Below are 26445 nucleotides of genomic sequence, written 5' to 3'. Positions count from 1 at the left end.
ATTATCCTAAACGGGAACCTACATTTAATTTCTACCTACTCCTACATGACGTACAGCATATCTTTTATCACCTTTTCCTTACACGTCACTTAGTTTTGGTTGCAGTAAGTTGGATGCTGAAAGTAGGGATACTGTGTAAAGCTACATCTAGCACTGTCTATATATCGCAAAATGCACATACACACAGATGCTCAATATCAACAACTCTGCAGCGTTCAGTCAGGGGAACTCATAAGTCGAAGAGGGGAAAGGCATTTTAAAGCAATGAAGCCGTCCCGTATCTCCCACCTAGCACACATAAACCAAGCCGACAGAGCATTTGTCCCGTGAGTGTAGGGTCACAGGATGTTGTATCCCCAGAGGGTGGCTTAACTAGTACAAGGGGGGATGATAGGTTACTCGCCACCAGGCTGTCCATGTTCATTTTGATGGATCTATATAATTCAAGATACTGCGATATCATCCAAAAAATAGGAAATAATGTCGTCGTCGACTGTCATCCGTTGGGTATAGCTTTCCTCATTAGATGCCCTCCACCCAACAGCAATTCAACATTAACACCAACCCCTCCCGAGACGCCTGCCTACCCAAGCAGACGACAGTAAAACAAAATCAAACCCCCACCGGTCGTAGTTTCTATAACAAAATCGTGAAAGACGTCGTTCTGTGGTACGGCGTACCCTGATTCGCCCCAAGGGGGGCGGGTGCTTCGTTCAGGACTGGAGTCGCAAGAAGCTATACATCTTCGTGGAGGTAAAAAGTCCCTCAGATGAACCCTGGCGGTGGGCCATTCGTCCTTGGCGGGATGGGAGGAAGAGCCCGGCTCGGAGGGGGAGCAGGTGGTGGCCCTTCGGCAGCCAGTTGTGACAAGCTCCGCCTCTGGTAAGCCGTATGGGATGGCGGGTCGAGCCTGAGGTGCTGCGATGACCTCGGCACCGATCTTAACGTTGGCGTGTGAGGCCGTTGTGTCAAGTCTGGCCGAATGGAAGGAGGAGAGAGAAGGCCGGCCCTTTCGGTTTGCTGGGAAGACGAGCTCAGCCGCCGGCCTCGTGTTATCGGTTTTCCGGCTACCGGAGGTCCTCGTTGGGGCTCCCCGTAAGTACCAAGTGACGTGCTAGACCTGGGTATGTCGTGGGGACTGGGGGGCGGGAGCCCGGGCGATGGGACCACGCTGTAGTCTTTCGAGTAGCGGTCCGACGGGGCATTGGAAGACCGTTGATCCATATGCAGTGCAACCTCTGAGGTAGTTTCGTGTGTTGAAATGCCCGAGTCCCGAATCGACTCGTCCCGGATCCGCTTCGCCGCTTCGATTAGGGCCCGGTGCGGCGAAAGCAGGGTGATCGGCGGGGTGATCGGGGTAGCTGACAGAGGGCTTCCGGTGCCTTCAGTTGTCGTTCCGGCTCGGCTAAGAGCGGATAGGGCGGGCGAAGGGTGATCCTCGACCAACGACAATGGGCGTGGGTTGATGGACAAGGCTGACGGTGGTGGCCTCCGGGTGCTGGTTCGCCCAAGCAGGGAAGATGTCGTCACCTGTGTCGGTGGCATTCCGGAGGTATTCCTGCCAATAGAATGCCGTTTATTTGCACTCTGAAGCGCGCTGAAGTTGTGTGTGGATTGCGGCACTGGTGGCAACTGCGCACCTGCATCCGGTTGCCCGGAATTCGAGTACGTCGATATCGGCCGGTGGGATTGAGCCGAGGCAACGCCCATCTCTAGAACGTGATTGATCGTCTGGAGCGACTGCCTCCGATCAATAATGGCCTTCGCATTCGGTCTGAGCCTCGGGTGTGACTGGTCCTCGGGTTCCGGAAGCTCCGGCATAGGATCGAACTCTCCAAAGGAATCTCGGATCGGCGAACACGCTGGCGATGACCCTACCGATGTGATCATAGTTCGCTGACCCGAGGAAATGAACGAAAGGCGGTTATAACTGTCTCTCAGGGCATCGAGCTGTCTGCCTTCGTGTGAGATGAAGCTCGCGGTCGAAGTGCCATCGAACGACTGGTCGCGGACCGGGGCTTCGGGGCTGGGGCTCATTATCGGTAGGCCCTGGTTCCATGATTGATCGGGAGGAGTCATGACTCGGGAGAATCGATCCGGATCTCTCGTAACTAGGGTCCTTTGGCTTGACTGATTTCTCAATTGCGCATGGTCGTCTCCAGTCTTAGGTTTCCCTGTCTCTGACAAGATTTTCCGTCCCCCGAGCGTCTCGATTTCTCGCCGCAGCGTTGCAAGCCAGCCTTCCATGTCATCGACGTTCTCAAACACCATCAGAAAAGCGGACGATTGCCTCCTCTCCTGAACGCGGAAAGGAAGTCGTGCACGGAGAGAAGTTGGGGTACCAGGAGCCCGGTCCATCTCTGCGACAGACGAAACTTGGATAACCCAATGACGGCCAGGAATAGCGTCGCTGGCAAATGCTGCCGAATCCTTTCCCAACTGGAGGATTCGTTCCGGGAGTCGATCGAAAACGCCTTCGCCCGCATACTGCAGCAGATATCCCGAAGTGGCGAGGACGTAGATTTTGGTCGTCCACTCGAACCTCGACGTCGAACCGGACCCATTCCTCCGATGCCCCCTCCTCGGTTTCTCTCCAATCGCGTCCTCCGGCGCGTCATTTGCCCTTGGGTTCAATAACCCGGCGAGTGAGCCGCTGCCTTTGTGGGCATGCATCCGGAGAACAACTTCGGCGGGGACGGTGCATGCAGGGAGGTGCGCATGCTTGATTGCCTGCGGGTACGCTTGAAACAACCGAGGAGGGTCCCAAGAGGCAATGCCCTCCGGATTCGACTGCTGGCGGACAACGCTTTCCGATTTCTTGTGCTTCAAGGCCTGGCCGGCGGGTAGAACCTTGGAGAAGGACGAGAGCGAAATTTCGGATCGGTGTCCGGGTGCACTTTGGGAACCGTAAGGCCAATTGATCTCTGCCAACGAGGCCCGTATTCCCCCGAGTCTTTGGGGCGCATTTCGTGGTGAAGCTGGTCCTGTATCCGCATCAGACCCGCCTTTGCCCCGGCCAAAAATGTTCCTCAACCCCAGCCTCGATTCCCGCCTGCGCGCCTTGTCCCCAGCTTCGGACCGTAGCGGTATTCTGATTGCCTCTGCGGCCTCGGCATGCGGATCAGGGGGTCGTATCCTCCTAAGATGTGAACCTTGGCTGTTGCTGAGTTCCGGCCTCTCAGGGGAGGCCGGATCCAGGAAGTCGTGCATGTCCGTTGTGGTGGTTGCAAAAACGAGTGAACACGGCAAATGTACCGTTTAAACGTGGTATGTATTGACGAATGATGACGGTTTGGTATTAAAGTACCGCAATGCCCAGATCAGATCCATTCAGTCAGAAGATGCGCGTGTCATCGAGAAGCGCCGGGCGTGGATGCAAAAACGAGTGTGCTGCCACGGCAGATTCGATAATGCGTTGTTGTAAGACTCGCCGAGCAAGAAAAACAAATAAGAGGAAAAGAAGCGGCAGAAGGATGGGACGCAGACGCGTGAAAAAAAGGGTAAGCAATCAACAAAATGATGCAGGCGCGTTCCCGGCTCCGGGTGGTGCGGGACACGGATCCCCGGGTAGGATGGCGCAAGGAGAGTGGACAATGGACCGGAGATTCGATATAGCCACTGCTTTGCCGAATATACGTTAAGAGCCCAAAGCTGGCTGTGCCGCGCGCCGCAGGGAGGGGTGATAGGTTAGGTAGGTCCGGTAGTTATAGTTAAGGAAAGAACGGACGGCTGGAGCAACCTGAGAGACTCGGCACCGACAGAGAGGAGCGAGGATGCGCAGCCGGGGGCAGGCAAACGCTATATAAATTGGAGGGGACAAGAGCATACTGCCCGCCTATGGCAGGCTCCAGAGACAAGCCAAAAGGGCCTGCCTTGAACCTTGACCAGGGTTTGCGGCTGCGCCAACCCAACCGTGGCCCATAATTTTCAGGAACAGCCGCCACAACGTCTCGGGGATTCCTTGTTAGGTGTCACTGAGGGTTCATCTTGGCATCATTTTTCAATTGTTGTGCAACGTCCGATCGCAGTCTCAGTTCATCCAGGAAGATCTCCTGCACCTGTCTCAGCTTCACGGTTCTGAACCCGCTGAAGTCAGGCAGTCTCTTTTTTTTTTTTTTTTTTTTTTTTTGAATCCGAGATAGGTATTAGGTCCAAGTCCATGGCTGACAAAAAGGTCCTCTCAAAACAGCATGACAGAAAGAAATGAAGGAAAAAAGCAAATTCTCCAAGCCCATTGGAATCGAGTCCCGAACAAGGGATTCGACCCCGGGGGTCCTTGTCGAATCGGTTTCCACTTTGGATGGGGCGACCCTTGCTCAGGTAGTATCATTCAGGGGTGATGTTTCCGAGCCAAGCTCGACGTTGCAAGCGGGTCAGCCTGGATGAAGATCCGAATTTTCGACCTGCAACCGCCGGCAACAAACTTCACGGCGACAAACTCCGGGTTATTGAAGACTTGCTCTCAGTGTCTCAAATTATAAAGCACGTAATGGAGGGATCAAACCGCCCCCGCCCCCCTCCACGCAGGGGTTCATGACGCCCACGCCCAACTTTTGGCTTCCGTTACGCAGATGCCCGCCTTCTTCAGCCTCCGGAACTCGCCTCAGGAGCAGGGGCCGGAGATGCGAAACAAATGCGAGTTGACAGCTGCCAGTTGTTTCTATATGGGCGCCTCACACGCCTGGTGGCATCGGCAGTTCCGCCAAGATGCTTCTGAAAATCTTCCATGATATATCCCGAAGCGGGCCGTGAACCTCGTGTGCTGAACCGCCCAGCCTCCACATCAGCTCTCTGGGCTGATGCATCGCCAAGTTGCACAAGATAGTTAACCTCGCGATTGGCCTCAGGGTCGCGTTTAGGCGCAGCGCTGCGTCACCCCAACGCGTGTTTCTCATCACCAGCAGATGAACCAGCCCCTCTCACCCTCTCCAGCTCAAGCAGCTCCCCGCGAAGTCATCTCGTCGTCCACGGGCGAAAACCACCGAAGTGGGGCGCTGGCCGGGGACCGTGCCGTCCCCCCCCTCCTTGAACCAACTGGAGAAACGGGGCCTCACACAGGCGAGACAACGGCGATCCTGATCCGGATCCGGGCAGGGTCAGGTCGCGGCAAGGCGCGTCGCCGTCCAATTCTCTGCAGCCGAAAGGCGAACCCCGGGACCGGAAGCCTGATCGCAGCTCACTGGGCATTTGCTGAGCCGGGGGGGCATCCGCGCTTGCCATGAAACATAACGGTCACACAGATCAACCAGGGCGACCCCGACCTGGAGGGGAGGGAAGAGACAGAAACAGGGCCCATCCCCTAACACTAGTGTGAGTTAGTGACGGACGGGCGGCAGTCCCATCCGCCGCGATGCGATCCTGCCTGCCTGCCAATCCGCCCAGACGAGGAAAGGAACTCGGGGGCCTGCAGGCTTCTTCGAACAACTTTTTTTTGGTTCCTGCATTAGCTAGCGCCATGTGTAATCGAAATTGGTAGGCCAAGCCACGCCAGCCAAAACGTTGATTCGACCGCCCGCCAAGTTGGTCATCACGGAAACATCTTCTTGAAAGAGAAACGTCAAACCCACTTCACGGAGAACAAAGACATCGTCGGAAATGCCACGTCAAGGGGGTTGGCGGGTCTTGATGAACAAACAAGTAACTAACTCGTACGAGCTGACCAAGAACCTGTCAACAATCAAAAACCCCCGGTAATGACCGTGCAAGGTTGTAAGAGCCGAGAGCTCGGCTATTTTAGCTCGGGCGGGCCCCCGGCCGGTGGGCAACTCCACCGAATTCCGGTAGGGCTTGCCGGGGGGCCATTGCCGAGTCTCCAAGCTAGCCGACAAATCGTCAATGTGTTGAATGAGATTCTTGAGGAGTCGGCTTTGAGCAGTTGTGTTTCTGTCTTCCTCGATTTCATAACTGCTAGAGGGTGTCCGTGGCCCGAGAGAAGTTTGTTGATCGTCTATTTGGCAAATAAGAAACCCACGGCAACGCCACCTATCATCATCGCGTCGTTGCTCATACAATAGCTATCAGATCCACCACCACTGAACGCCACCCTCCGTTCCTTGAGTATGCTACCAATCCCAGATAGGACGAGTAAATCCCGTATACTTCAGCCCGAGAATGAAACCCAGCAGCAGGGCTACTCGTCGAAGCAAAAGAACCGCTGAAACCTTACAGAAAGCAAAAACCCAGGCCCAAACTCCCGGAACAAGTCGATATGCCGCCCGATCGATGATGCGGCAAGAATCTTGCGAAATACCTCTAGGGAAGCAACGTAGCCTAATGAATAACACCGTTACGAAGCCATCTCATACCCATCTTATTCTCAGCCACGTCGGCGGCATGGCCATCGGTCCAGGACGGCTTGTTGCGTTCACTCCGCCTTGACCGTCTGCTCCTGCGCGGCGGCTGCGGACGCGATCTTAGCAGCATCCTCTTCAGACGCCGACACGGAGTGGTTCAGGTGCGAAGACTGGGACGGCTCGTGGGCCAGCGATGACGTATTGGTGCCCTGCAGCTCAGAAAGCTGGCGCTCTGTTCGATCGAATTAGTAACTGGCGATGCTCGAGACCCTGTGAACTAAGAAAGGGGAAACTCACCCATCTCGCGGATCCGATGCCGAAGCATCTGATTCTCTCGGATCAGCATTTGCGACTCAGCCTGGTAGAAAGCGCTCTCATCGCGGCCGGCCAGGGTCCACGGCTCGCCGCTGTCGGCGCTGATGGACGTGGAGCGCAGCCTGGGCGAGGCATTGCGGCTGGGGGTTCTGGACCGGTGACGCAAGTCGGCGCGGGCCATATCAAACGAGCTGCGCGGAAAGACAGGAGACCGCGGCAGGGAGCCGGAGCTCGGAAACATGGGTTGCGGGGACGACGTCATGTTCGGGACGGGTACCGCTACCGGCACTGGGACCGGCACAGATCGCTCCGACGCTTCATCGCCAGCAACGCCGGCCTGCTGCTGCTGGCGTTGGACTTGCTCCTGCAGCTGGCGGATCTGGGTAAGCAGCCTGTTGACCTGGAACTCTTGTTCGTTCTCCAGCTCTTGGTGAAGCTCACCAAGACTGGGAGTCCGGTTGTGGTGGGGCGTTCTGCTTGCAATCAGGCGGGGAGAAGCAGCTACGGGGCCCGGGATGCCATTGTGATAGCCGTTTGTAGGGCTCTCTGAAACCATCTCGCCGGGGGCTGGCATCGAGGGGTTGGCCATTTGGAGGTTCATGAGGACCTGGGAACGACGCCGACCAGTGCTCGGTGATTGGTTGCGAGGAGACAGGGGGCTATTCGGGGACCCTGAGCAAGAATAGGTATATATCAGTACAATGCTATCAAAGTAATTCATAATGTTGGTAACCTACCCCTAGTGGGTGACTCTCGCTGCAACCCGGCGTTCAGAGTTGCCGCAGCCTGGAGAGAGATCGACGGATGTCTCGCAGGGGATGATGAGAGAGGGTTGTCTGCATTCAGAGCTCTCGAGAGCTCACCGTCGGGCGCCATGTTAAGTAGTGGGCTGCACAAGCTGTTCGAGACAGAATTTGCTGAATGAGAATTGGAAGCACGGCTTTGGCCACGGACTCGATGGGCAGATATCGCCAAAGATAGGGGAGGACCCGATGGTGGCTGGTGGTGTGGTGGTGGCGGGTTGACTGATTGAACCAGGAGAATGCCGGAATCGGTAGCTGCAGCTGGAGCCTGGTTAAACGAGGGTCGGTCCCGGTGCAAACAGCTGAGCTGCCACGGTGTGGGTGTGACTATGACTCTAAGCAGTTATTTCTCGGGGCTGAATCAATAATTCGCCGATGAGAGAGTGCTGCCTGATCAAACGATAACCCGTGAGAAAATCATCAAAGACGTTAAAGCATGGTCGAGAACGGTGAACGGCTGTGGCCTGCTCTAAATTAGTGGCATGCTTTGTCTCATTCCGACCTTCTGCAGAATGGGGTGGTGGTGGGGTGCTTCAATGGCTCAGAGGCGTTAACGCGTGACGCGTGACGCAAGAATCGGCACCGGACCCTTGTTCGGGGACTTCCTGTTAGCGCCATGTGGGGCACAGGCATTGCATTGCCTCTCTTCTTTCTTTCTGCGCCATTCCACCTGCACCCGATGATGAAACTGGTGGTCCCAGCCTCTCGTTGATCACCGTTGCACGACGCTTGACGTCGATGGAACCACTAAAATAACGTGTGGTCTTTTGATTTGATCTCGGTTGAGCTATTCAACAGGTTTCAGCTTTGTCAAAGACATTATTGTATGTGTCGGTGTTGAGAGTCATGGGTTGATCCATTCTGCCGAGCCTCCAACATCAGACACACCACTTAGACCAACTCACCTACATACACCTGGGAAGCCATGAGACACTGTCTTGAGGCTAATTTTGGTAGAAACCATAGCCATTAAAATTTAAGTCCCTCTTTTAGATTATTTTTGTTCCCTTTTGTTGAATCTTCTTTTTCATGAGCGAGCCTTGCTTTCTCTTACTACCAAATCGATATATGTACACTATATAGTGTATTTGCTGCCGTTGACACCCCTGCTATGATTGAGTTCCACACCCTTCGCAGAGATGGAACACTGATGTGAACTCAATTGTATGCACACCGCACACATGCACCACCACACCCATTCCAGACCCTGGGTCAGCTCCTTTACCAGCCACCCGGAACGATTTGAGTCGGTCAGGAGGCAGCTGCCTTTTCTGTCGAATTTCTAGGCGCTCGTGATTCTAAATCAACCTCGGCCCAGGATGCGCCCCGGTCTCGGTCCAAGGCTGGCCCTCCTCCGCGGCCAACATGCCACCACCACCACCACCACCACCATCGCCACCCGCCTCTTCTCCCAAACCACACCCCACCTCTCCCAGTCAGGGGCCGACTTCACCCACGCCGTAATAGGCGGCGGGGTAGTCGGCCTCGCCATCGCGCGATCCCTCGCCCAGCGCTCCTCCTCCTCCACCCACAACGGCGGCAGCAGCAGCTCCACGCTCCTCCTCGAACGGCACACCTCCGTCGGCACCGAAACCTCCTCGCGCAACAGCGAGGTCATTCACGCGGGGCTGTACTACGGCGCGGGGACGCTCAAGACCACGCTCTGCCTGCAGGGCAAAGCGCTGCTCTACAACCTCTGCGCCACCCACAACATCCCGCACCGGCGCACGGGAAAATGGATCGTGGCGCAGACGGATGCGCAGCGCGCCGCGCTGCAGCGCCTGCACGATTTCTGCACGCGCGAGCTGCACGTGCCGGTGCGCTGGGTCGGCCGCAACGAGGCCGCGCGCCGCGAGCCCGCCGTGCGCGCGGAGAGTGGGGTGCTGGAGAGCCCGACGACGGGGATTGTGGATAGCCATGCGCTGATGGTGTGTTTGTTGGGGCAGTTTGAGGAGGCGGGCGGGACGCTGGCGCTTGGGAGTGAGGTGGAGGGGGTGGTGCCGTTGGGGGGGGATGGGAGCGGCGGGTGGGAGTTGACGGTGCGGGATGGGGCTACCGGGGAGGTGTCGACGGTGACGGCAGAGACGATTGTTAATTCGGCTGGGCTGGGGGCGGTGGCGGTCAATAATATGATTGTGCCGCCTGAGCGGCGGAGGGAGATGTTTTATGCCAAGGGTAACTACTTTTCGTATGGGGCGTCGAGTCCCAGCGTGAAGACGTTGGTGTATCCCGCACCGGAGCCGGGCCAGGCGGGGCTGGGGACGCATTTGACGCTGGACTTGGGCGGAAGGATCAAGTTTGGGCCGGATGTGGAGTGGGTTGATTCTCCTGATGACTTGGCCGTGAACGAGTCGCGTCGGGCGCAGACGGTGGCCGAGGTGAAGAAGTATCTCCCGGGGCTGGATGAGACGCAGCTACAGCCCGACTACGCTGGGATAAGGCCCAAGCTAGGGAAGCAAGGGGCGGTGGCACAAGGGAAAGGGTTCGTGGATTTTGTGATCCAGAAGGAGGAAGGTTATCAAGGGTGGATCAACCTCCTGAACATCGAGAGTCCGGGACTCACGAGTTGCCTGGCCATAGCGGAAAGGGTGAGGAAACTTTTATATACTTGAATCCAATCATATGATCACGCTCTGCCCGTTGCAAGCCAGTTTGTGTGAAGAGCGCGGCCAACCACCCTGTCCCTGCTGCTATGTCCGTATACCTACCGAGCCTAATTATGTTGTGATTAGGCCAACCTAGCCGATTCAAACCAACCCGCGAGTTTTTTACCCTCGAAATAACATCGCCATATCCAAAAAGATCCCGATGATACCAGAGCTAGTGACAGTCTCGGTCATCCACAGATACCCAAACACCATAACGCCCTTTACCATGCAATGTTTACGGCCGATCCAATACACATCCCAAAAATCAGACTTAACTGAAAGTGATAGTCGGAGAGAGTCTCCGTCCAAACAGATTGACGTTGAACTCGTAAATGCCGCTTTCGGCACCCACAAACCTGCGAGGGATATTAGACGATTCCTTCACATTGAGCAGGAGGGTCAAACTAAGGTCAACTTACAGACTATGCCCATTCTCGCTCCACGACAAACCGGCCGTGTCATTTGGCCCAGGTCGCGAATGCGCAGTCATGTAGGACCCAAGCGTTCGCCGGGTGGGGTTTTCATCCCATTCGCGCATGAGATAAGCCGCTCTATACCGCCGCACCGGGTTAGCAGAGGGCCCAGAGTCAACAGTCCTCGAGGGTACGGTTTCGCGAGGCACGTTCCCACTGGGTGAGGGGTCGTACAAAGCCTCGACGTTTTCCCAGCTGGCCGGGGAAGCGGGATTTGTAGTGTTTGCCATGAGCCGCGAGACTAGCGCGCTTCGTCCGACGGCTCCGGATCCCGCGGGCCCCAGGGCCGTGTTAAGTCCAGAAAGGGGGCTGGCTGCATACCGGCGTCTCTCAGCAGTGTTGTCCTCCCGCGTCCGCAGACGCTCATGCGTATCCCGAATCCGCTCTCTCTGATCCCGAATGTTTTCCAATATCTCGATGACGGTGCGCGACACGCTCGCCGTACGCTCCCCACGCGCGTTTTCCGCCGCCCGCCCCGATCTTTCTGCCCACGGAGGTGGTCTTGAGCTAGTGGCCGACCCACCGGCGCTGCCGCTGTTGTTATTGGGGTTGTTGCTAGTGTTGTTGCTGGGGTTACTGTTGGTGTTACTACCATTGTTCTCTGTATTTGTTCGATTGCCCGCTGCGCCGTACTGATCCTGCCGTCGGCGGAAGTCCTGAATCGCCTCCAAAACACCCGTCTCTTCCGCAGTTAGAGGGATGTTGTATCGTGATAAGATGGCTTGATCTTCCGAGCGAGATGCCTGATTTTCCGCAGTGGAACCTGCAGCGGCCAGAAAGCCCTCCGATGAATACACATTCCGGTCAGCCCGCTGTTCCAGGAGTCGGGGATCGATAGTCCCCCGGTCGATAACAGTCAGGCCCTCGAAATCATTGTCCTTGTCGAGATAGAGGATCTGCCGAGAGTCGAAGCCGGTACGGATATCGGCCACGCCCACACGGCCGCGGTCCTCAGTCCAGGCTAGGAGATCAACTGGGCCAGGAGAAAACGCCATGTCTCTCACAGCGCCAAATTCCGCATTCGGTCGGGAGGCACTAAACGCCGTCACCAACGCATTTGCTTTCGACACGGTGAGGGCAGCAACGTTGAATATCGAGATGGTCCCGTACTGGGTACCCACGGCGAGGTATTGGCCCGTGCTAGAGAAACATGCCGCAAAACTCCCCCTGTAAAAGGTTAGCAATCTGATATACGGTGGCTAGGTAGTTATGAGTAGTGTGAACCTGTTATCAGAACGGTCGTCTTTGCTCTGGCTTTTGAGCTGGAATCTCCCGCATGAATCCCATTCGTACACGGGGCGACCGGGGGCACGGGTTGTTGCGCCACTTTCAGGCCGCTTCTCTTTCCTTTCGTGGATGTACAAGTAAGGGTCGTCGCTAATAGCGACGAGAAGCCGCCCGTCGGGAGAAATTACGCCTCGGTTCATGTAATCCGGGTATGTGATCTTATCCAAAACCTCCTGGTCCCGAAGGCTCACCACAACGACCGAGCTGTCGTTGTGGGCCAGAACCGCAACATCCTGGTCGTACGCCCCTTCCGATGACTCGACCACAGTCGGGGGAAACCAGAGGGTAATGCAGTTCACCCGATCCTTTCCAAAGCCAGTACTTTGCGCCACCAGGTTCTTTTCAGCTCGGGTTTCTGCGAGTGTCGACGAAGTGGCGTCCAGAAGGTCGAGAGAGAGTGGAAGGCGGTCGTCGGCTTGCAGGTCGGGTCTCCTCTCGGCTCCGTCCCGCGGATTCCGCTCGTCCACCCGGAATGCACTGAATAAGCCCGACTCGCCTCCGCAGCAAACCCAGCCATTCCGTGCTACTAGACACCTCGGATTGAAATGTAATCGTTTGATCGTTTCGGTTTCTCGGGTTTTGGCGTTTAACCTCTGGATCGAGCAACTCCGGTTGTCGCTCCCTGGTACCGGGAAGTAGACGAAGTGTTGGCCATCGGTACCAATGAGCGATCGTAACTGCCAATGCCTAAGGGTAGGAAATTAGACGATGACGACACGCGGCGCAACGCGGAAGAGGGGGATGGCAAAGCCACCCTTGATGCTCAAACGTACTGCCAACGAACCCCGGTCTCAAAGCGTCGGCGAGGATTTGCTAAAATCAGGTCCTCGGTCGGGGTGTATCTGTGCGATCAGACCATGTCAGCTGCCGGGATGTACGATGACTTTCCACCTTGGGTCCGTGGGAGATTCGTGAGGCGTACAGGTTCGTTGAGACGGCCATTATGCCGATGTCTTGGCGTCGACGGTCAGCGCGATGCGACCATCAAGAATCACCGAGGAGGCGATGCTGCAGTTGCGTTTTGACGATCCTCGAGAGTCCCAAGGACAATAAAGCCGCTTTGAAAGGGGGGGTTGCTATCCACAAGAATCCGCTGTATTCTGGGTTTCTATGCCGATGGCTTGAAGAAATGCCGGAGACAATGAAGCGGGCGGCGGGTGTGTCAGGACATGCTCATCACTTGCGGAAAAAGGTGGAGAAGAGCTTCGACCGTTAAGTTGGGAGGCGAGCCGAGATGCAGCATTGCCAAGTACTGGACTAGTAATGTAGTGTAGAAAGGCCTGAAAGAAAACGAGCATTCGTCATCGCTACCTACTTAATGACTTTCTCCGCAATGATGGCTGGGTTGTAATGTATGTAACTAGGTAAGTCTCACCAACAGCTAACTAAAACCTCTTTGGAAACATTGGCACCAGGGCCAACAAACTGTTGTCTGCATCTGCGCCGCTGAAAGAACCCTGGTGGACTGGCAAAGAAATGACCCTTGTCTCCATCACGTGGGTATTCCCCTTCCTCCGGCATTGGCGTCGGCGAAAGCGCGACTTTCGAGATTCCCACCTCAGCTGCTTTGCTGCTGACTGGTCTGTGCACGGACCCCACATGTTTGCAAACCAATGGTTCTCGAAATTTCTAGGTTCGAATGCACTGAAATTTTTTCACCATACTTTTTAAGAAGACTTGCCGTCTCCGACTTTCTTCCCTCCATCTCCATCAATTCCACCATCCCAGCCCACCCGTCGTCTGCTTTTGTTGTGATTTCCCCCATCCTACTAAAAGAAGGGTGTTGTTTTTCTTTTAATTAGCTTCTTTCACAATGATGGCAACACGCCTTTCTCGTGCCGTAAGTTCCGACCCCGAGCTCGAGCATGATACATGGCATGCTTTGTTCGCTCTTTACTGACAGCCGTATATAGCTCCCCAGGGCAACCTCAGTAGCTTCCCGCTCGGTGGGCTTGCTCCGGAGGACCCCCGCCTTCGCGCGGTTCGAATCTACGGAGGAGAAGGTCAAGGGATCCGTCATCGGTATCGATCTCGGTAAGTCTCGGCCGGCTACGTCACGGATCGATCATGTACTTACATGCGGGGTTAGGCACAACCAACTCTGCCGTTGCCATCATGGAGGGGAAGACCCCCAAGATTATCGAGAACGCCGAGGGTGCTCGTACCACCCCCTCAGTCGTTGCTTTCGCCGAGGACGGCGAGCGCCTCGTCGGTGTCGCCGCCAAGCGCCAGGCCGTCGTCAACCCCGAAAACACCCTCTTCGCCACCAAGCGGTTAATTGGACGCAAGTTCACCGACGCCGAGGTGCAGCGTGACATCAAGGAGGTGCCTTACAAGATCGTCCAGCACACCAACGGCGATGCGTGGGTAGAGTCTCGTGGTCAAAAGTACTCGCCATCTCAGATTGGTGGCTTCGTCCTCAACAAGATGAAGGAGACTGCCGAGGCTTACCTCAGCAAGCCCATTAAGAACGCCGTCGTCACTGTGCCCGCCTATTTCAACGACTCTCAGCGCCAGGCCACCAAGGATGCTGGTCAAATTTCCGGCCTGAATGTCCTCCGTGTCGTCAACGAGCCCACCGCTGCTGCCCTTGCCTACGGCTTGGAGAAGGAGGCTGACCGTGTCGTCGCCGTCTACGATCTCGGTGGTGGTACATTCGATATTTCGATCCTCGAGATCCAGAACGGCGTCTTCGAGGTCAAGTCGACCAACGGTGACACCCATCTCGGTGGTGAGGACTTCGATATTCACCTCGTCCGCCACTTCGTTCAGCAATTCAAGAAGGATTCCGGTATCGATCTCTCGGGTGACCGCATGGCCATTCAGAGAATCCGCGAGGCCGCTGAGAAGGCCAAGATTGAGCTGTCGTCGTCCCTCCAGACTGACATCAACCTGCCTTTCATCACTGCCGACGCTGGCGGCCCTAAGCACATCAACTCGAAGCTCACCCGCGCTCAACTCGAGGCTATGGTCGACCCCCTTATCAGCAAGACCATCGAGCCAGTCCGCAAGGCCCTGAAGGATGCTAGCCTCCAGGCCAAGGACATCCAGGAGGTTATCCTTGTTGGTGGCATGACCCGCATGCCCAAGGTCTCTGAGTCGGTTAAGAGCATCTTCGGCCGTGACCCGGCCAAGTCTGTCAACCCTGACGAGGCTGTTGCCATTGGTGCCGCCGTCCAGGGTGCCGTCCTCTCCGGTGAGGTCAAGGACCTCCTTCTCCTCGACGTTACCCCCCTCTCCCTCGGCATTGAGACCCTCGGCGGTGTTTTCACTCGCCTGATCAACCGCAACACCACCATCCCCACCAAGAAGTCCCAGGTCTTCTCCACCGCTGCCGACTTCCAGACCGCTGTCGAGATCAAGGTCTACCAGGGTGAGCGTGAGCTCGTCCGGGACAACAAGCTCCTCGGAAACTTCCAGCTCGTCGGCATCCCCCCTGCGCACCGTGGTGTGCCCCAGGTTGAGGTCACCTTCGACATTGACGCCGATTCCATCGTCCACGTCCACGCCAAGGACAAGTCCACCAACAAGGACCAGTCCATCACCATTGCGTCTGGCTCCGGTCTGTCTGACTCTGAGATCCAGCAGATGGTTGAGGAGTCCGAGAAGTACGCCGAGTCCGACAAGGAGCGCAAGGCCGTTATCGAGACCGCCAACCGTGCCGACAGCGTTGTCAACGACACTGAGAAGGCGCTCAACGAGCATGCCGACAAGCTCGACAAGACCGAGGCTGACCAGATCCGCGAGAAGATCACCTCTCTCCGCGAGTTCGTCGCCAAGGCCCAGTCTGGCGAGGTCACCGCCACTTCTGCCGAGATCAAGGAGAAGACGGACGAGCTCCAGGTTGCCAGCCTGAACCTCTTCGACAAGATGCACAAGGCGCGTGCCGAGTCCGGCGAGCCGGCCCAAAACGCCGAAGGCGAGAAGAAGGACGAGCCCAAGGCTTAAACGAGTCTCTTCCACATTCACGCCTATACCCCCTCGTATTTTGATTTTATCGCATGTGTCTGACTAGGTTGGAGCGGTCTTCAGTGTATATTCAGTGTACTCATATCTTGTGTTGGAGGCCCATGGGGGCTATCCAAATGTTTAATATGCAGACGGCGGCTGGCGTTACTGAGCATCAAAACTGCTGCGTTTATGGGCAGGGTCATCTCTCACGATTTTTGATGATGGGCAGGAATCGGATGGGGGCTGGATAGCGGTGCATGCGTGTATCAGTGGTTACGCGCCCACGAAAACAATATGATCCAAATCCCCCCTCACTTGGGCTTATGTTAAACAACAATTAATGTGCCATCCACTTGCATTGTGATATGGTTTCTCATGGAACTCGGGGACTCGGGTTGAAACTCTGGCAAACCCTTGGCAATGCCACACAAACAACAACGTACATAACTCGTAGTTCATGAGTGTCACACCGGAGGAACATATTTTTTGTATTACCCCCTCCCATCTATATCTCCCATCCTAGGCTTATTCTACTCCTTTCTCACTTCAAGACCGCCCAAACCCGAACCACCCCCTCTTCTGCGGCTTGGCCTCCGATTCCGCCGCGCCAGCACCGGCATCGTCCTCATCCTCCTGCTGCACCCTACCACCAGCAGCGGCAGCGCTCTCCGCGACGCCTACCTGTTGCTGCTGCTGTTGCTGGTCAGCACCGCCCTTACCGGGGTAGGTGATGTAGTTCCAGGCGACGTCCAGGAACAGCGGCTTCACGGGGAAGGGTTCAAGACGCGGCGGGTAGGTCACGATGTTCTCGAGATCGACGCCGCCGGCTGGGTAGTCGTTCAGGCGGCTGGACAGGGGCGGCTTGCCGGTGGTGGTGGTGGTGGAGGGTTGGGCGGCGGATTTGGTGTTGGCGGAGTTGAAAATCTCGACCAGGGCGCGGCCGCGCTGCAGCTCGCCGGTGAGGGTGTCATGCAGGAGGGCGAGGTCGCGTTTAAAGACTTGGATGTTGCGCGGGGTGAAGGCGTCGTCCTCGGCGTCGTCGTTTTGGGGGCCCGAGAGGGAGGGGGTGGCGGCGGTGGTTTGGTTAAGGGCGTGCTTGGTCAGGGCGAGGGAGTTGACGGTGTTGCCGGCGATGGCGTGGGACCGGGCAATGGTAAGGGATCTTTGGGGGGTTAGTTAACTGTTTGATGGAAGCGAGAGGGCGTAAAAGAAGATGGGGACATACTTGAGGGCAGTAAAATACTGCGACGTCGCTTCTAACCGCCCGGATAAGTCTTGATCGTTGGCTACGCCGGGAAGCTCCTTGATGGATTCCAGACTCTGTAGGATACCGTCGTACAGCACGACTTTCTCCTTTAGCCTTGCGATTTGCCGGCCCGGTGCTTCATCCCTGCTTCTGTCTGCTTCTGACTCTTCTTCCGCCTGCCTTTTCCTTCGGGAGGTGGGTCCAAATTCCATCTTCACGCCATCATTCTCGCCCACCAACACCCTGTTGCGGCCAATACGCCAGCTGATCATTTCGTAGTTCACGGCCGTCCGCGTAATCTGAAGGCTTTGCATGCGTGCATCGCCTTGTGTGACACCCTCAGCTCTGAGCTCGTCAATGGCCTGCTTAGTAGCGTCGACGGCGTCCTGACTGGCGATCAGAATCTCGTCATAGGACGCGGCCATGTCCTTTGGATGTAGCGTCCCTGTTGTTGCCAGCCTCTCGGCCAGTTGACCTCTCGCCGTGCCCACGGCAGCCCATGCAACGGCGATAGCGGCGTCCTCGATCTTGACTTCTCTTCCCCGCCATGTGAGGGTGGTCGGAGCTCCCTCAGCCCCCTTCGCCGCATCAGGGTCGCCGTGTTCCAGAACGGCGGGGTTTAATTCCTTGATCTGGTCTGCAAGTTCGGGGTCGGCGGACTCAAAGGCTTTCCGCGCAATGGTAGGGATGGGCTGCGTGCGTGGGATCTTGGCCTGGTATGCGGCGTAACGTATGGAGGGGTCGATAGTCTCGGACAGCAAATCTTTGAAGACGTCGCCCTTCGCGGAAGTCGCAAGTGCGCTATAGATGATGCGGCATACCGCGTAGCTCTTGAGGCACGCGTCCCAGCTCTGCTTCTCAAACAAGGCCGCTCCTCTGAGCAGGGCAGCGTAGGCACGGGCGTCGAGGGTGTCGGTGGAGGATGCGCCGCTCGCGCTCGACGAGAGAGCCTGGGCCAGCCGCTCAGCAGTGCGGGCACCTTTCTCGAGCCTCGAGACAATGTGCGACCGAGCCTTGCCCGTCATGCCCTTGGTGTCGGCCGTGTGGGAAGCCTTCATGGACATGGCGTGGGCCCATGTCCGCTCGGCCGTCAGCAGCTGGAGGTAAACGTATCTAAGAGGCGGATACGGTTAGTCAACTGCAACCAGAAAAATAAAGTATGATAATAACACACTCATGGTTCTCGGCGATCTGCTCAGGGGTGACGGGTGCCTTTGGGTTGAATTTCCCACGACTCTTGGTCGCAATGTTGAGTTTCTTGCGACTGTTGAGCAGCTTGCCTGACAGCTGCGACCAGTATGTCGAGTAGTCACCGTACAGCAACGCCTTCTCTCTCAGAGAGATTACGAATTTGGTGATATCCATCGTCGCTTGTGACAGGGACCGGTGACGTTTCTTGAGCGGGTGCCTTTCCTTGTCGGAGCCCTTGTCGTGTGCTTCGGCTTCGAACACCAGAGAGCTCAAGAATGTGGGGCTCTATTTTTTGGTTCATTCCTCCCCCGCTGTAAGGAACAGAGGTTGCCAGAACAGGGTTGGGGTTATCTACCTCCCTTAATCGGTTCATCCCACCTGCGTTTTTGTCGTACGACCCGGAGCCCGGTGCAAGCTGCTCCACCCGCCGAGTGCCGGCCGGGAGCCAAAATTTCTTGGTTGCTTTTTCAGTGTGGGCAATGAGGGACCAACATCAACATCCCCTCGTCTACAAACTTCACGGGTAGCTTCCCTCCGACTCGACGACAGCCGTTCTCCGTCCCATGGTTGCGGGATTGTGCCCCCGACACCACCCGGATACCGTTGTAGGTTCACTATGACCCTCGGTCGTCGTGTGTGTTTCTTCGAGGTTCATCGCGTCAACACGGCAGCTACCTCGACATCGCTGCGGATCATGCGGCGGTAACACGGTTAGTTGTCTGAGCTACTCTTGGGATCGAATGCACCGTCGCCACCTTGTCGTGCCCTCTAGCGCCATGCTGGAGAGGACTGCGACGAGCATTGAGCCGTGCAGCAGCAGCCTCCAACGAGCTCTCCCCTCGGCCAGGTCCTGTTTGCAAAGCCGCCGCAAGCTTCATATCGCCTTCTTTCACCATGGTGCTGCCGAAATTGAGCTCCTCGACGCTTATCAGGCCCTCATGCGGCAGGCCCCGGCCGAGTCGAAGAACCAAGCGATACCAACGAAACACAGCCAGAGAGCCGAGGCGATGTCTACATCTGGCCTCCTTCTCGACTTCCTGTACCCTAGTGGAACCGCTGCGCTCTTGCGGAGGCCGTATCCGATCCACCCGGTGCGTCTGGAGTCGGCATCGAGGCCACAAAACCACATGTCGCGCCTCTTCACGTCCGCCGCCTCTCGTCGGTCCAACCAGCCCTCGAAACCGCAAGGCGCTGCCGATAACTCCGCCGGCTTAGAAGGGACAGAAGAGGCAGAAGAGGAAGGCCTCGGGGAGGAACGAGACCACGAACAGGAGGCCACGGCTGAGGATGCCAAAGAAAATGCCGCCTTTGCAACTCCTGGCATGTTGCGTAAACTGCTATACTCGGACCGCGTCGGGGCCTACGATCAAATTTTTCAACACTACATGAAACTCGATCCGAGCTTGAGGGACGACTTCACCACAGAGGTGCTGCTTGCTATCTCGGCATCAACCCGGCCGATCGAGGCGTGGAGAGTCAACGATCTATTCGCCAAGTACCAGCTCGAGGAGTGGACCGAGGAACTTGTCCGCGCGGCAGTCAAGGCGCAGCTCACGCTGCACAAGGTTCCGGAAGCTATGGCGATTTACAGGCTTGCCCTGGAGCAGCGCGGCTTCGGGGGAGCCTTAGATTACATCGCCGCCTATGGATTCGAGCTGTCGTCATGGAACCTCGTTCTTGAAGCCTGGGAACTCTACCTAAGCATCAAGGGTAACGAGGAGCCGGTGTATGCGCCATCGGCTCGGATTATCGGAGAGGCTGCTAAGTCTTCGGAAGGAGAGGAAATGAGTCAAGGGGCTGAATCGACGCAGGCCGCCGGCATCGATTCTACCCCTGAGCCAGGGACTGTACAAGAAAATGGGTTAAGTGACACGCAGATACGAGATGGTGGTCCAGGGGTCGAAACATCGATTGTTCAAGAACCTCAAGCCCTGTCGGAGCCAACAGGTGAGCCAACAGAAACACATGATCCTGACTCGGGGGTTGGGCAGCTTCAAGAACCGCGGCCGGGGAGCGGGTCTGGATTCCCGACTCTGGCGGCGACGACAGATTTTGAGGCAAAAGTGAAAGAGCTGTACAAGTTCCTCGAGAACAACCCGGAGACCCTGTCTGAGCGCACTGCCCTTGTCGACTCCTTTCTCAGGCATCTCGTCAGACACTCGCTGGAGTTGTTCCGGGCCTCGGACGTCGTTTTTATGCTCCACCGTGCCGAGGATCCGCGCTCCTACGAGCGCTTCATCATTTCCAGCGCGGAGCAGGACCGGAAGCGGCTTGCCGGCGATCTGTACAGAAAATACAGGGCGCTTCCCGGCGTGCGGGTGGACGAATCCGTTCTTCGGGTCATGATTGACGTCTTTTTCCCAAACAATGTTGTGGGCATGGAACAACTACTCGAGGACTGGTACCGTGGTTATGGCCAGTTGGACCAGAGAGCGTACCATAAGTACATGGCTTTCTATGGTGGACGCGGTGATGTCAAGTCCATCACACGGCTGGTCGAGGAATATACCAAGCACTTCAACATCAATCCCCAGGATGAGCCAAGATTTATCAGCACACTCATGCAGGCCCATGCTGTCAGGGGCGACCCCGAAGCCGCCCGCCAGGTCATGGTGGATGCTGCTGAGAGGACAGGTGAGGCACCAGCCATGAAGCAGTGGAACATCTTGATGAACGCCCACACCAAGGCTGGAGATTACAAAGGTGCCATTGAACTCTTCTCCCAAATTTGCGAAGAGCTCGAACCGGACGATTACACCTTTGGAACCATGATGGGCATGGCTGGCTTCCGCGGTGATTTGCAGTTCACGCTTGAGCTGTTTCAGCTTGCGAGGGACCGAAACGTACAGCCAGATTCAGCTATGGTGAAGGCGTTGGTTGAGGCATACTGCCAAAATGACCGATTTGCCGAAGCTGAGAAGCTCTGTGTCAGCGTTACTAAGAAAAAGGAGATGCCCGGCAATTATACCCTGCTCTGGAATACGCTTCTTCAACACAACGCGAGGCGGCGAGACCTGTCCACGGTCAACCGGCTGCTCGAGTTCATGTCCTCGCAGGGGGTTGTTTACAACCAGGAGACATACAGCCATCTCCTACTTGCCCTGCTATACGCCCGGCAGTCGCATCATGCCATGCATCTTCTACGAGTTGCCCATCGTGAAGGCGTATTCGAGCCTACGGCCGACCACTTCGTCCTCCTTATGGCGGCTTTCATCAACAGCGGCGAGCCACACATGACGCTGAAGACCAACCAACTGATGGCCCAAATGAATTTCCCGCAATCAGCTATGCGTATGACCAAAGTCATCGACGCGCTAGGGAGATGGCAACAGCTGCCCTCCAGCAAGCGGCGCGGTGTCGGGGCCGAGCACTTTTTGAAAAAGATTCTCCACGATTTCTACAAGGCCATGGAACGGGAGGACCAGGGCGCGCCCGACGACATCCGTTCCGTCATCGGTCTCTACTCCAAGGTGCTCTTCATCTTGACGCAGATGCGCGAGCACGCCACAGTGCAACAGCTTATTCAACTCCACAACACCCGCTACCCCGCGCGCGCATCCCAGGAGACGGTCCCGCTCAAATTGCTCCACCAGATCATGCTCGCCGACTTCTTCGAGAAGAAGTACCAGCGTGTCCACGAGACGTGGGCTCTCATCCTCAAGCGCACCAGCAAGCGTTACCAGCCCGCCTCCTCTCACCTTAACCCTGACGAGAACGACGATCCAGAAAACCCCTCCAAACCGGTTGTCTACGCACAGCGCTTCCGGCTCTGCGACCCTCTCAAGACAATGCAGCGGCTGTTCCTCGAGGAAAAGGACCCGGACGGCCTGCTCGCCCTAGTCGCCACGGTTCGCCAGCGCGGGTTCGACCTCGACAGCAAGAACTGGAACTACCACGTGCAGGCGCTCGCGCGGCTCAAGAAATGGCGCGAGGCCTTCACCGTCTGCGAGAAGGTGCTCATGCCGCAGTGGGCCGGCTGGTACGCGGTGCGCGCCGAGGGCCAAGTCAAAAACCAGGTGCCGCTGGAACTGCGCCGCGCGGGCACCAACCCGCACCGCCCGCGGCCCATCGCCCACACCCTACTCGTCCTGGCCAAGGAGTATATGGATCTGGAGCAGATGATGCTGTGGTCGCGCGAGGCGAGCCGCCAGTTCCAGTACATTAACGAAAGCTGCACCAAGACGGTGAGGGCGGTTACAAGCATGCATCGTTCCGGCTCGCGGCTGGAGGCGCAGATCTTTGGGGAGGCCAGGAGGAAGGGCTTGGAGGAGGTGCCAGAGCCGGAGCCTGAGGATGAGGAAGAGGAGGAAGGTGTTGAGGGAGAGGGCGGCGAGGAGGGCGTGGAGAGGAAGAGGAAAGAGGATGAGGCGACATGGAAGGGTGGCCGGTTGATCAGGACTGATGAGAAAAAGAAAGTGAAGCGCCCTGAGCCTCAGGTTTGGTCCGAGGGCGGGTTCTTGAATGTGGGAGGCGCATCCCAGATTAAAAAGGGGGATCAGGACCTGTCGGAGGAGGATATCATCAACGCCTTGAAGGACGGTCAGTGATAGGGCGAGAACTTGAAGGCGGAATATGTATGATTGAGACGCAATGGCGAGCGACTGTACTTTGTATAACATGCACTTGTGTACCTATGGTGTATGTAGTTGTCGTCCATGTCTGCTTATAGAATTGGATAGCGGAATGGTGGCTCGGTAATTATACCTTGTATCCTGTACCAATATTTACCCGTGTAACAATACACTGACAACCAAAAAAAGCGTATTTTTATCGCGGTACACCCACCCCTGCTCTCCATGACGCGACCTGCAAATAATTAGGTAGTCGAGAAAGCGCATTGCGTAGAGAGAAGAACATTTGACAAAGCACCCGAGCGCTGATGCAATTCTGGCCAACCTCTTCACCGCAACGCAAACAACTCTCCTCCCACATTATATTCCATGGAAACATCGACAGGCAAAACATTCAACCGAAATGTTATTCCCCGAGGAGCACACTGCTCATTTGAAGAAATGGATCGTTACACGACTTGAGAATACGTCCGTCTTTCCTTCCTTTGCCTTTCTTGTGATGCATGCGCCGAGGAATTCATCTTGCTAACCTTCGGACCCTGTTCGCAACAGATCTGATGCCGATCCCGACGTCCTCGCCGACTACGTCCTAGCTCTCTTACGCCACGATGGTGACATCAACGACGTGCGCAGGCTCTGCGAGGAGGAAATGCCAGATTTCCTTAAAGAAGGTGGGCTTTTTGGCAGGCAGCGGCCACATGCCCCTCTGAACTCCCCAACTGACCCGATTTTGTTACAGACTCGCCCGTTTTTGTAAATGACGTCTTCGAGGCACTCGCCTACCGATCCTACCTCCCCGGCGCCCCTCCCCCGCCTCCGAAGCACGCTACACTGCCGGCCCCCACCGCTGCTGGCCAATTCCCCCCGAACTTGTACTACGATGATGATCAGATGGCCGCAGCCCCGGCGTACCCGCCGCGCTTTCAAAATGGGTTGAGAAAGCGAGCGTACAACGATTGGGACGATCCAATGGCGCAGAGTGCGAGGGATGCTGGGTTTGGTGGGAGGGCGTTTAAGCAACCTCGCCGAGGAGCTCGAGGGCCGCGATCTGATGATCCGAATACCTTCGGGGGCGGCCCGCCAGGGATGCCTCCGTATCCTATACCGGGACAGTTACCGCCGCAAGGCCCTCCCGGCCCGGCAACAGTTGGGTATTTCGACCCCAAGGGCGCGATGGATGCTATGCTCGGAATGAGCTTGGCCACCGGCCATCCCATGCCCGAACTATTGCGAGGCCAATTCCCTCCCAAGAAGAGGAAGAAGTGTCGCGATTGGGAGAAGAAGGGATACTGCCCTCGTGGGACGAACTGCATGTTTGCGCATAGCAACGATCCCGGCTACCCTCCTTTGCCCGGGCCTCAGTTCGGCGGGATGCAGGCGCTGTCACAACCTCCGCCAGTAGAAGGTATGACAGAAATTCCCATGATTCGGGGCGCGAAGCCTGCTGACCAGCACGCAGAGTACGACCCTGCCAACGCTCTTATGCCCGACCTCTTCAACGGACCAGGTCCGTTTCAGGGACAGCCACCCATGCCCGATTTCGGCCAACCACCAAGACACAAGGGCGGCAAGCATCAGAACCGTCCGAGGCGGGGTGAGAGAGCGCCATTCTCGGCGGATGGACCGGTTTTCGACCGGACAAAGTCGACGATAGTGGTGGAGAACATACCGGAGGATAATTTCACTGAAGACCAAGTCAAGGATTTCTTCTCTCAGTTCGGCAACATTCAGGAGGTTTCTATGCAGCCATACAAGAGGCTGGCTGTTGTCAAGTTCGACAACTGGAACGCCGCCAACGCAGCCTACCAATCACCGAAGGTCATGTTTGATAACCGGTTTGTTAAGGTCTTCTGGTACAAAGATGAGGGGTCGAAACAATCGACCTCGACACCCTTCGCGGGAGGTGCGCCAGGCGCGAAGAAGCCACGGCACACGAATGGCTCATCCACGGCTGACGGTCACGATGCTGGCTCTCAGCCCGAAATGGACATGGAGGAGTTCGCCAGGCAGCAAGAAGAGAAACAAAAGGCGTTCTTGGAGAAGACCAGGAAGAGAGAGGAACTGGAGCGCCAGCGTGAGGAGCTCGAGAAGCGTCAGAAAGAGCTTGTCGCGAAGCAGCTGGAGGAGAAGGCGAAACTGGACGCCAAACTCGGGGGCCACAACGGTGTCAAATCCGAAGATGGCGAAGGTGGCTCGAACAAGCCCATGAGCCAGAGTGAAGCCCTCCGAGCGCAACTCGCGGCGTTGGAGGCGGAGGCACGGCAGATGGGGCTTGACCCGGACGTTATTGACGCACCAGCGCCGTGGCCCCCTAGGGGTGGTTACGGACGGGGCAGAGGCAGCTGGCGAGGATCATCATCGCCATACACACCGCGCGGGTCGCACCGGGGCAGCTACCGCGGCCGGGCTAACGTCCACGCTGCATATGCCGCCTATTCACTCGATAATCGCCCCAAAAAGGTAGTCCTCACCGGAATGGATTTTACTGCGTCCGATAAGGACGAGACGCTGCGGCAGTACCTTTTCGTAAGCTCACCTGAACAGTCACTAGTCCTCATCCCCACAACTAACACAATCTCTAGGGCATCGGCGAGTTCACCGACATCCAAACCTCCTCCGCCTCCGCCGAGATTACCTTCAAAGACCGCAAAACTGCCGAGAAATTCTTCAACTCAGTCCTCCTCGCCAACAAAGAAATCCCCGGCCTTGACGCTCCCTCCCTCGACCTCGCCTGGGCCGGCGCCAACGGCACGTCTGGCTCCGTACCCACCACGCCAGGCGCCGGCACTGCAACCCCCTCATCAAGCTCCCGACTCCCCGGTACAACCCAAGGCAAGATCGGCGGCAACGCGAACGGCAAACGCGATATAACGACAGGAAGCACCTCCAATGGCCACGGCCACGACCATGAGAGTGGGGATGGGGACGGGGACGAGGGCGAGGACGCGGCGGGTGCGATAGCAGGGATCGATAGCAGCGATAAGGACGTGCACATTCTGCTGGAGCGGCCGCCGGGTGACGACGACGACGACGACAATCAACATCACCATCACCACCACCACAGCACCCAGCAGCAGCAGCGGGATCAGATGGACTATGAGGTGGCGGACGAGGAGCAGTGGGGGTATTAGTAATACCAGCCCGGGCCCTGCTTGGTGGGTTTTGACGGCTCGTGGGGAACCGGTGCGGTGGTGTACCCGCCGCCGCTGCTGTTTGTGAGTGAGTGAGTCGGGTTGGGTTGGGTCGGGTCAGGTCAGGTTGAAGGCGCTGAGGCGGGATAGCCGTGGCCGTGGGGGATCAAGGGCTATATAGCAGACCAGGTGGCGGGAAAGGGGCTAGTCAATGGCTGTGTAATAAATGTGTGAGATACTTTGTTGTCCCGATAAGACAGAAACAGAAGAGCACTATCGGTTTTCACAGTTGCTTGGGGCTTTCGCCGAGATGCATAAAACGGTGCCAAAAACAAGACGTAGGGTATGGGATGGGTATTCATTAAAGGAATAGAATAATTCATCGTTACTTGAGAGGTCGACATTGCCATTGGCAGAATATTTCTACTCGGTACAGTGCTAGTTACCTAGGTTACCGACAAACCAGCGCACTTACACCCTGTTGAATCATTAATCGGGCAGAGCAGATCCTTCACCACATGCCGCCCGTACACCCA

At 56.7% G+C, this 26445-nt stretch overlaps 8 protein-coding genes across 8 annotated transcripts; 4 read left to right on the top strand and 4 right to left on the bottom strand.

The window, feature by feature from the left end:
- Nucleotides 1-725: 725 nt before the first annotated feature.
- On the bottom strand, nucleotides 726-3423 carry F5144DRAFT_235458 (uncharacterized protein). Its single transcript, XM_066783292.1, has one exon. The coding sequence runs from the start codon at nucleotides 3208-3210 to the stop codon at nucleotides 766-768; it is 2445 nt and encodes an 814-aa protein (XP_066643044.1). The 5' UTR covers nucleotides 3211-3423; the 3' UTR covers nucleotides 726-765.
- Nucleotides 3424-6189: 2766 nt separating this feature from the next.
- F5144DRAFT_235414 (uncharacterized protein) lies at nucleotides 6190-7954 on the bottom strand. The gene is made up of 3 exons (XM_066783291.1): nucleotides 7346-7954; nucleotides 6591-7280; nucleotides 6190-6525 (listed from the first exon to the last, which is right to left on the bottom strand). Exons 1-3 carry the CDS (start codon nucleotides 7482-7484, stop codon nucleotides 6365-6367), a joined length of 990 nt encoding a protein of 329 aa, XP_066643043.1. The 5' UTR covers nucleotides 7485-7954; the 3' UTR covers nucleotides 6190-6364.
- Nucleotides 7955-8449: 495 nt separating this feature from the next.
- F5144DRAFT_235300 (FAD dependent oxidoreductase) lies at nucleotides 8450-10455 on the top strand. Its single transcript, XM_066783290.1, has one exon. It carries the CDS (start codon nucleotides 8731-8733, stop codon nucleotides 10021-10023), a length of 1293 nt encoding a protein of 430 aa, XP_066643042.1. The 5' UTR covers nucleotides 8450-8730; the 3' UTR covers nucleotides 10024-10455.
- F5144DRAFT_602668 (uncharacterized protein) lies at nucleotides 10331-12761 on the bottom strand (the record flags this gene model as incomplete). Its single annotated transcript, XM_066791227.1, has 5 exons — nucleotides 10331-10415; nucleotides 10479-11699; nucleotides 11757-12506; nucleotides 12593-12661; nucleotides 12742-12761. The coding sequence occupies 5 exons, from the start codon at nucleotides 12759-12761 to the stop codon at nucleotides 10331-10333; spliced, it is 2145 nt and encodes a 714-aa protein (XP_066643041.1).
- An 871-nt stretch (nucleotides 12762-13632) lies between these two features.
- On the top strand, nucleotides 13633-15767 carry F5144DRAFT_592779 (heat shock protein 70 family; the record flags this gene model as incomplete). Its single annotated transcript, XM_066790391.1, has 3 exons — nucleotides 13633-13659; nucleotides 13733-13853; nucleotides 13909-15767. 3 exons carry the CDS (start codon nucleotides 13633-13635, stop codon nucleotides 15765-15767), a joined length of 2007 nt encoding a protein of 668 aa, XP_066643040.1.
- Nucleotides 15768-16041: 274 nt separating this feature from the next.
- Nucleotides 16042-18523, bottom strand: F5144DRAFT_235296 (uncharacterized protein). The gene is made up of 3 exons (XM_066783289.1): nucleotides 18191-18523; nucleotides 16996-18129; nucleotides 16042-16932 (listed from the first exon to the last, which is right to left on the bottom strand). Exons 1-3 carry the CDS (start codon nucleotides 18379-18381, stop codon nucleotides 16317-16319), a joined length of 1941 nt encoding a protein of 646 aa, XP_066643039.1. The 5' UTR covers nucleotides 18382-18523; the 3' UTR covers nucleotides 16042-16316.
- Nucleotides 18524-18637: 114 nt separating this feature from the next.
- F5144DRAFT_572482 (uncharacterized protein) lies at nucleotides 18638-22936 on the top strand. Its single transcript, XM_066788894.1, has one exon. The coding sequence runs from the start codon at nucleotides 18948-18950 to the stop codon at nucleotides 22752-22754; it is 3807 nt and encodes a 1268-aa protein (XP_066643038.1). The 5' UTR covers nucleotides 18638-18947; the 3' UTR covers nucleotides 22755-22936.
- A 77-nt stretch (nucleotides 22937-23013) lies between these two features.
- F5144DRAFT_572481 (uncharacterized protein) lies at nucleotides 23014-26305 on the top strand. Its single transcript, XM_066788893.1, has 5 exons — nucleotides 23014-23246; nucleotides 23331-23449; nucleotides 23518-24183; nucleotides 24238-25304; nucleotides 25361-26305. Exons 1-5 carry the CDS (start codon nucleotides 23182-23184, stop codon nucleotides 25907-25909), a joined length of 2466 nt encoding a protein of 821 aa, XP_066643037.1. The 5' UTR covers nucleotides 23014-23181; the 3' UTR covers nucleotides 25910-26305.
- Nucleotides 26306-26445: the final 140 nt, after the last annotated feature.

Source organism: Chaetomium tenue (assembly GCF_020726465.1).
Source record: "Chaetomium tenue strain MPI-SDFR-AT-0079 chromosome Unknown F5144scaffold_4, whole genome shotgun sequence".
Taxonomy (NCBI): Eukaryota; Fungi; Ascomycota; class Sordariomycetes; order Sordariales; family Chaetomiaceae; genus Chaetomium; species Chaetomium tenue.
The sequence above is the reverse complement of the archived record's forward strand: the minus strand, read 5'-3'. Positions and strand labels throughout refer to the sequence as shown.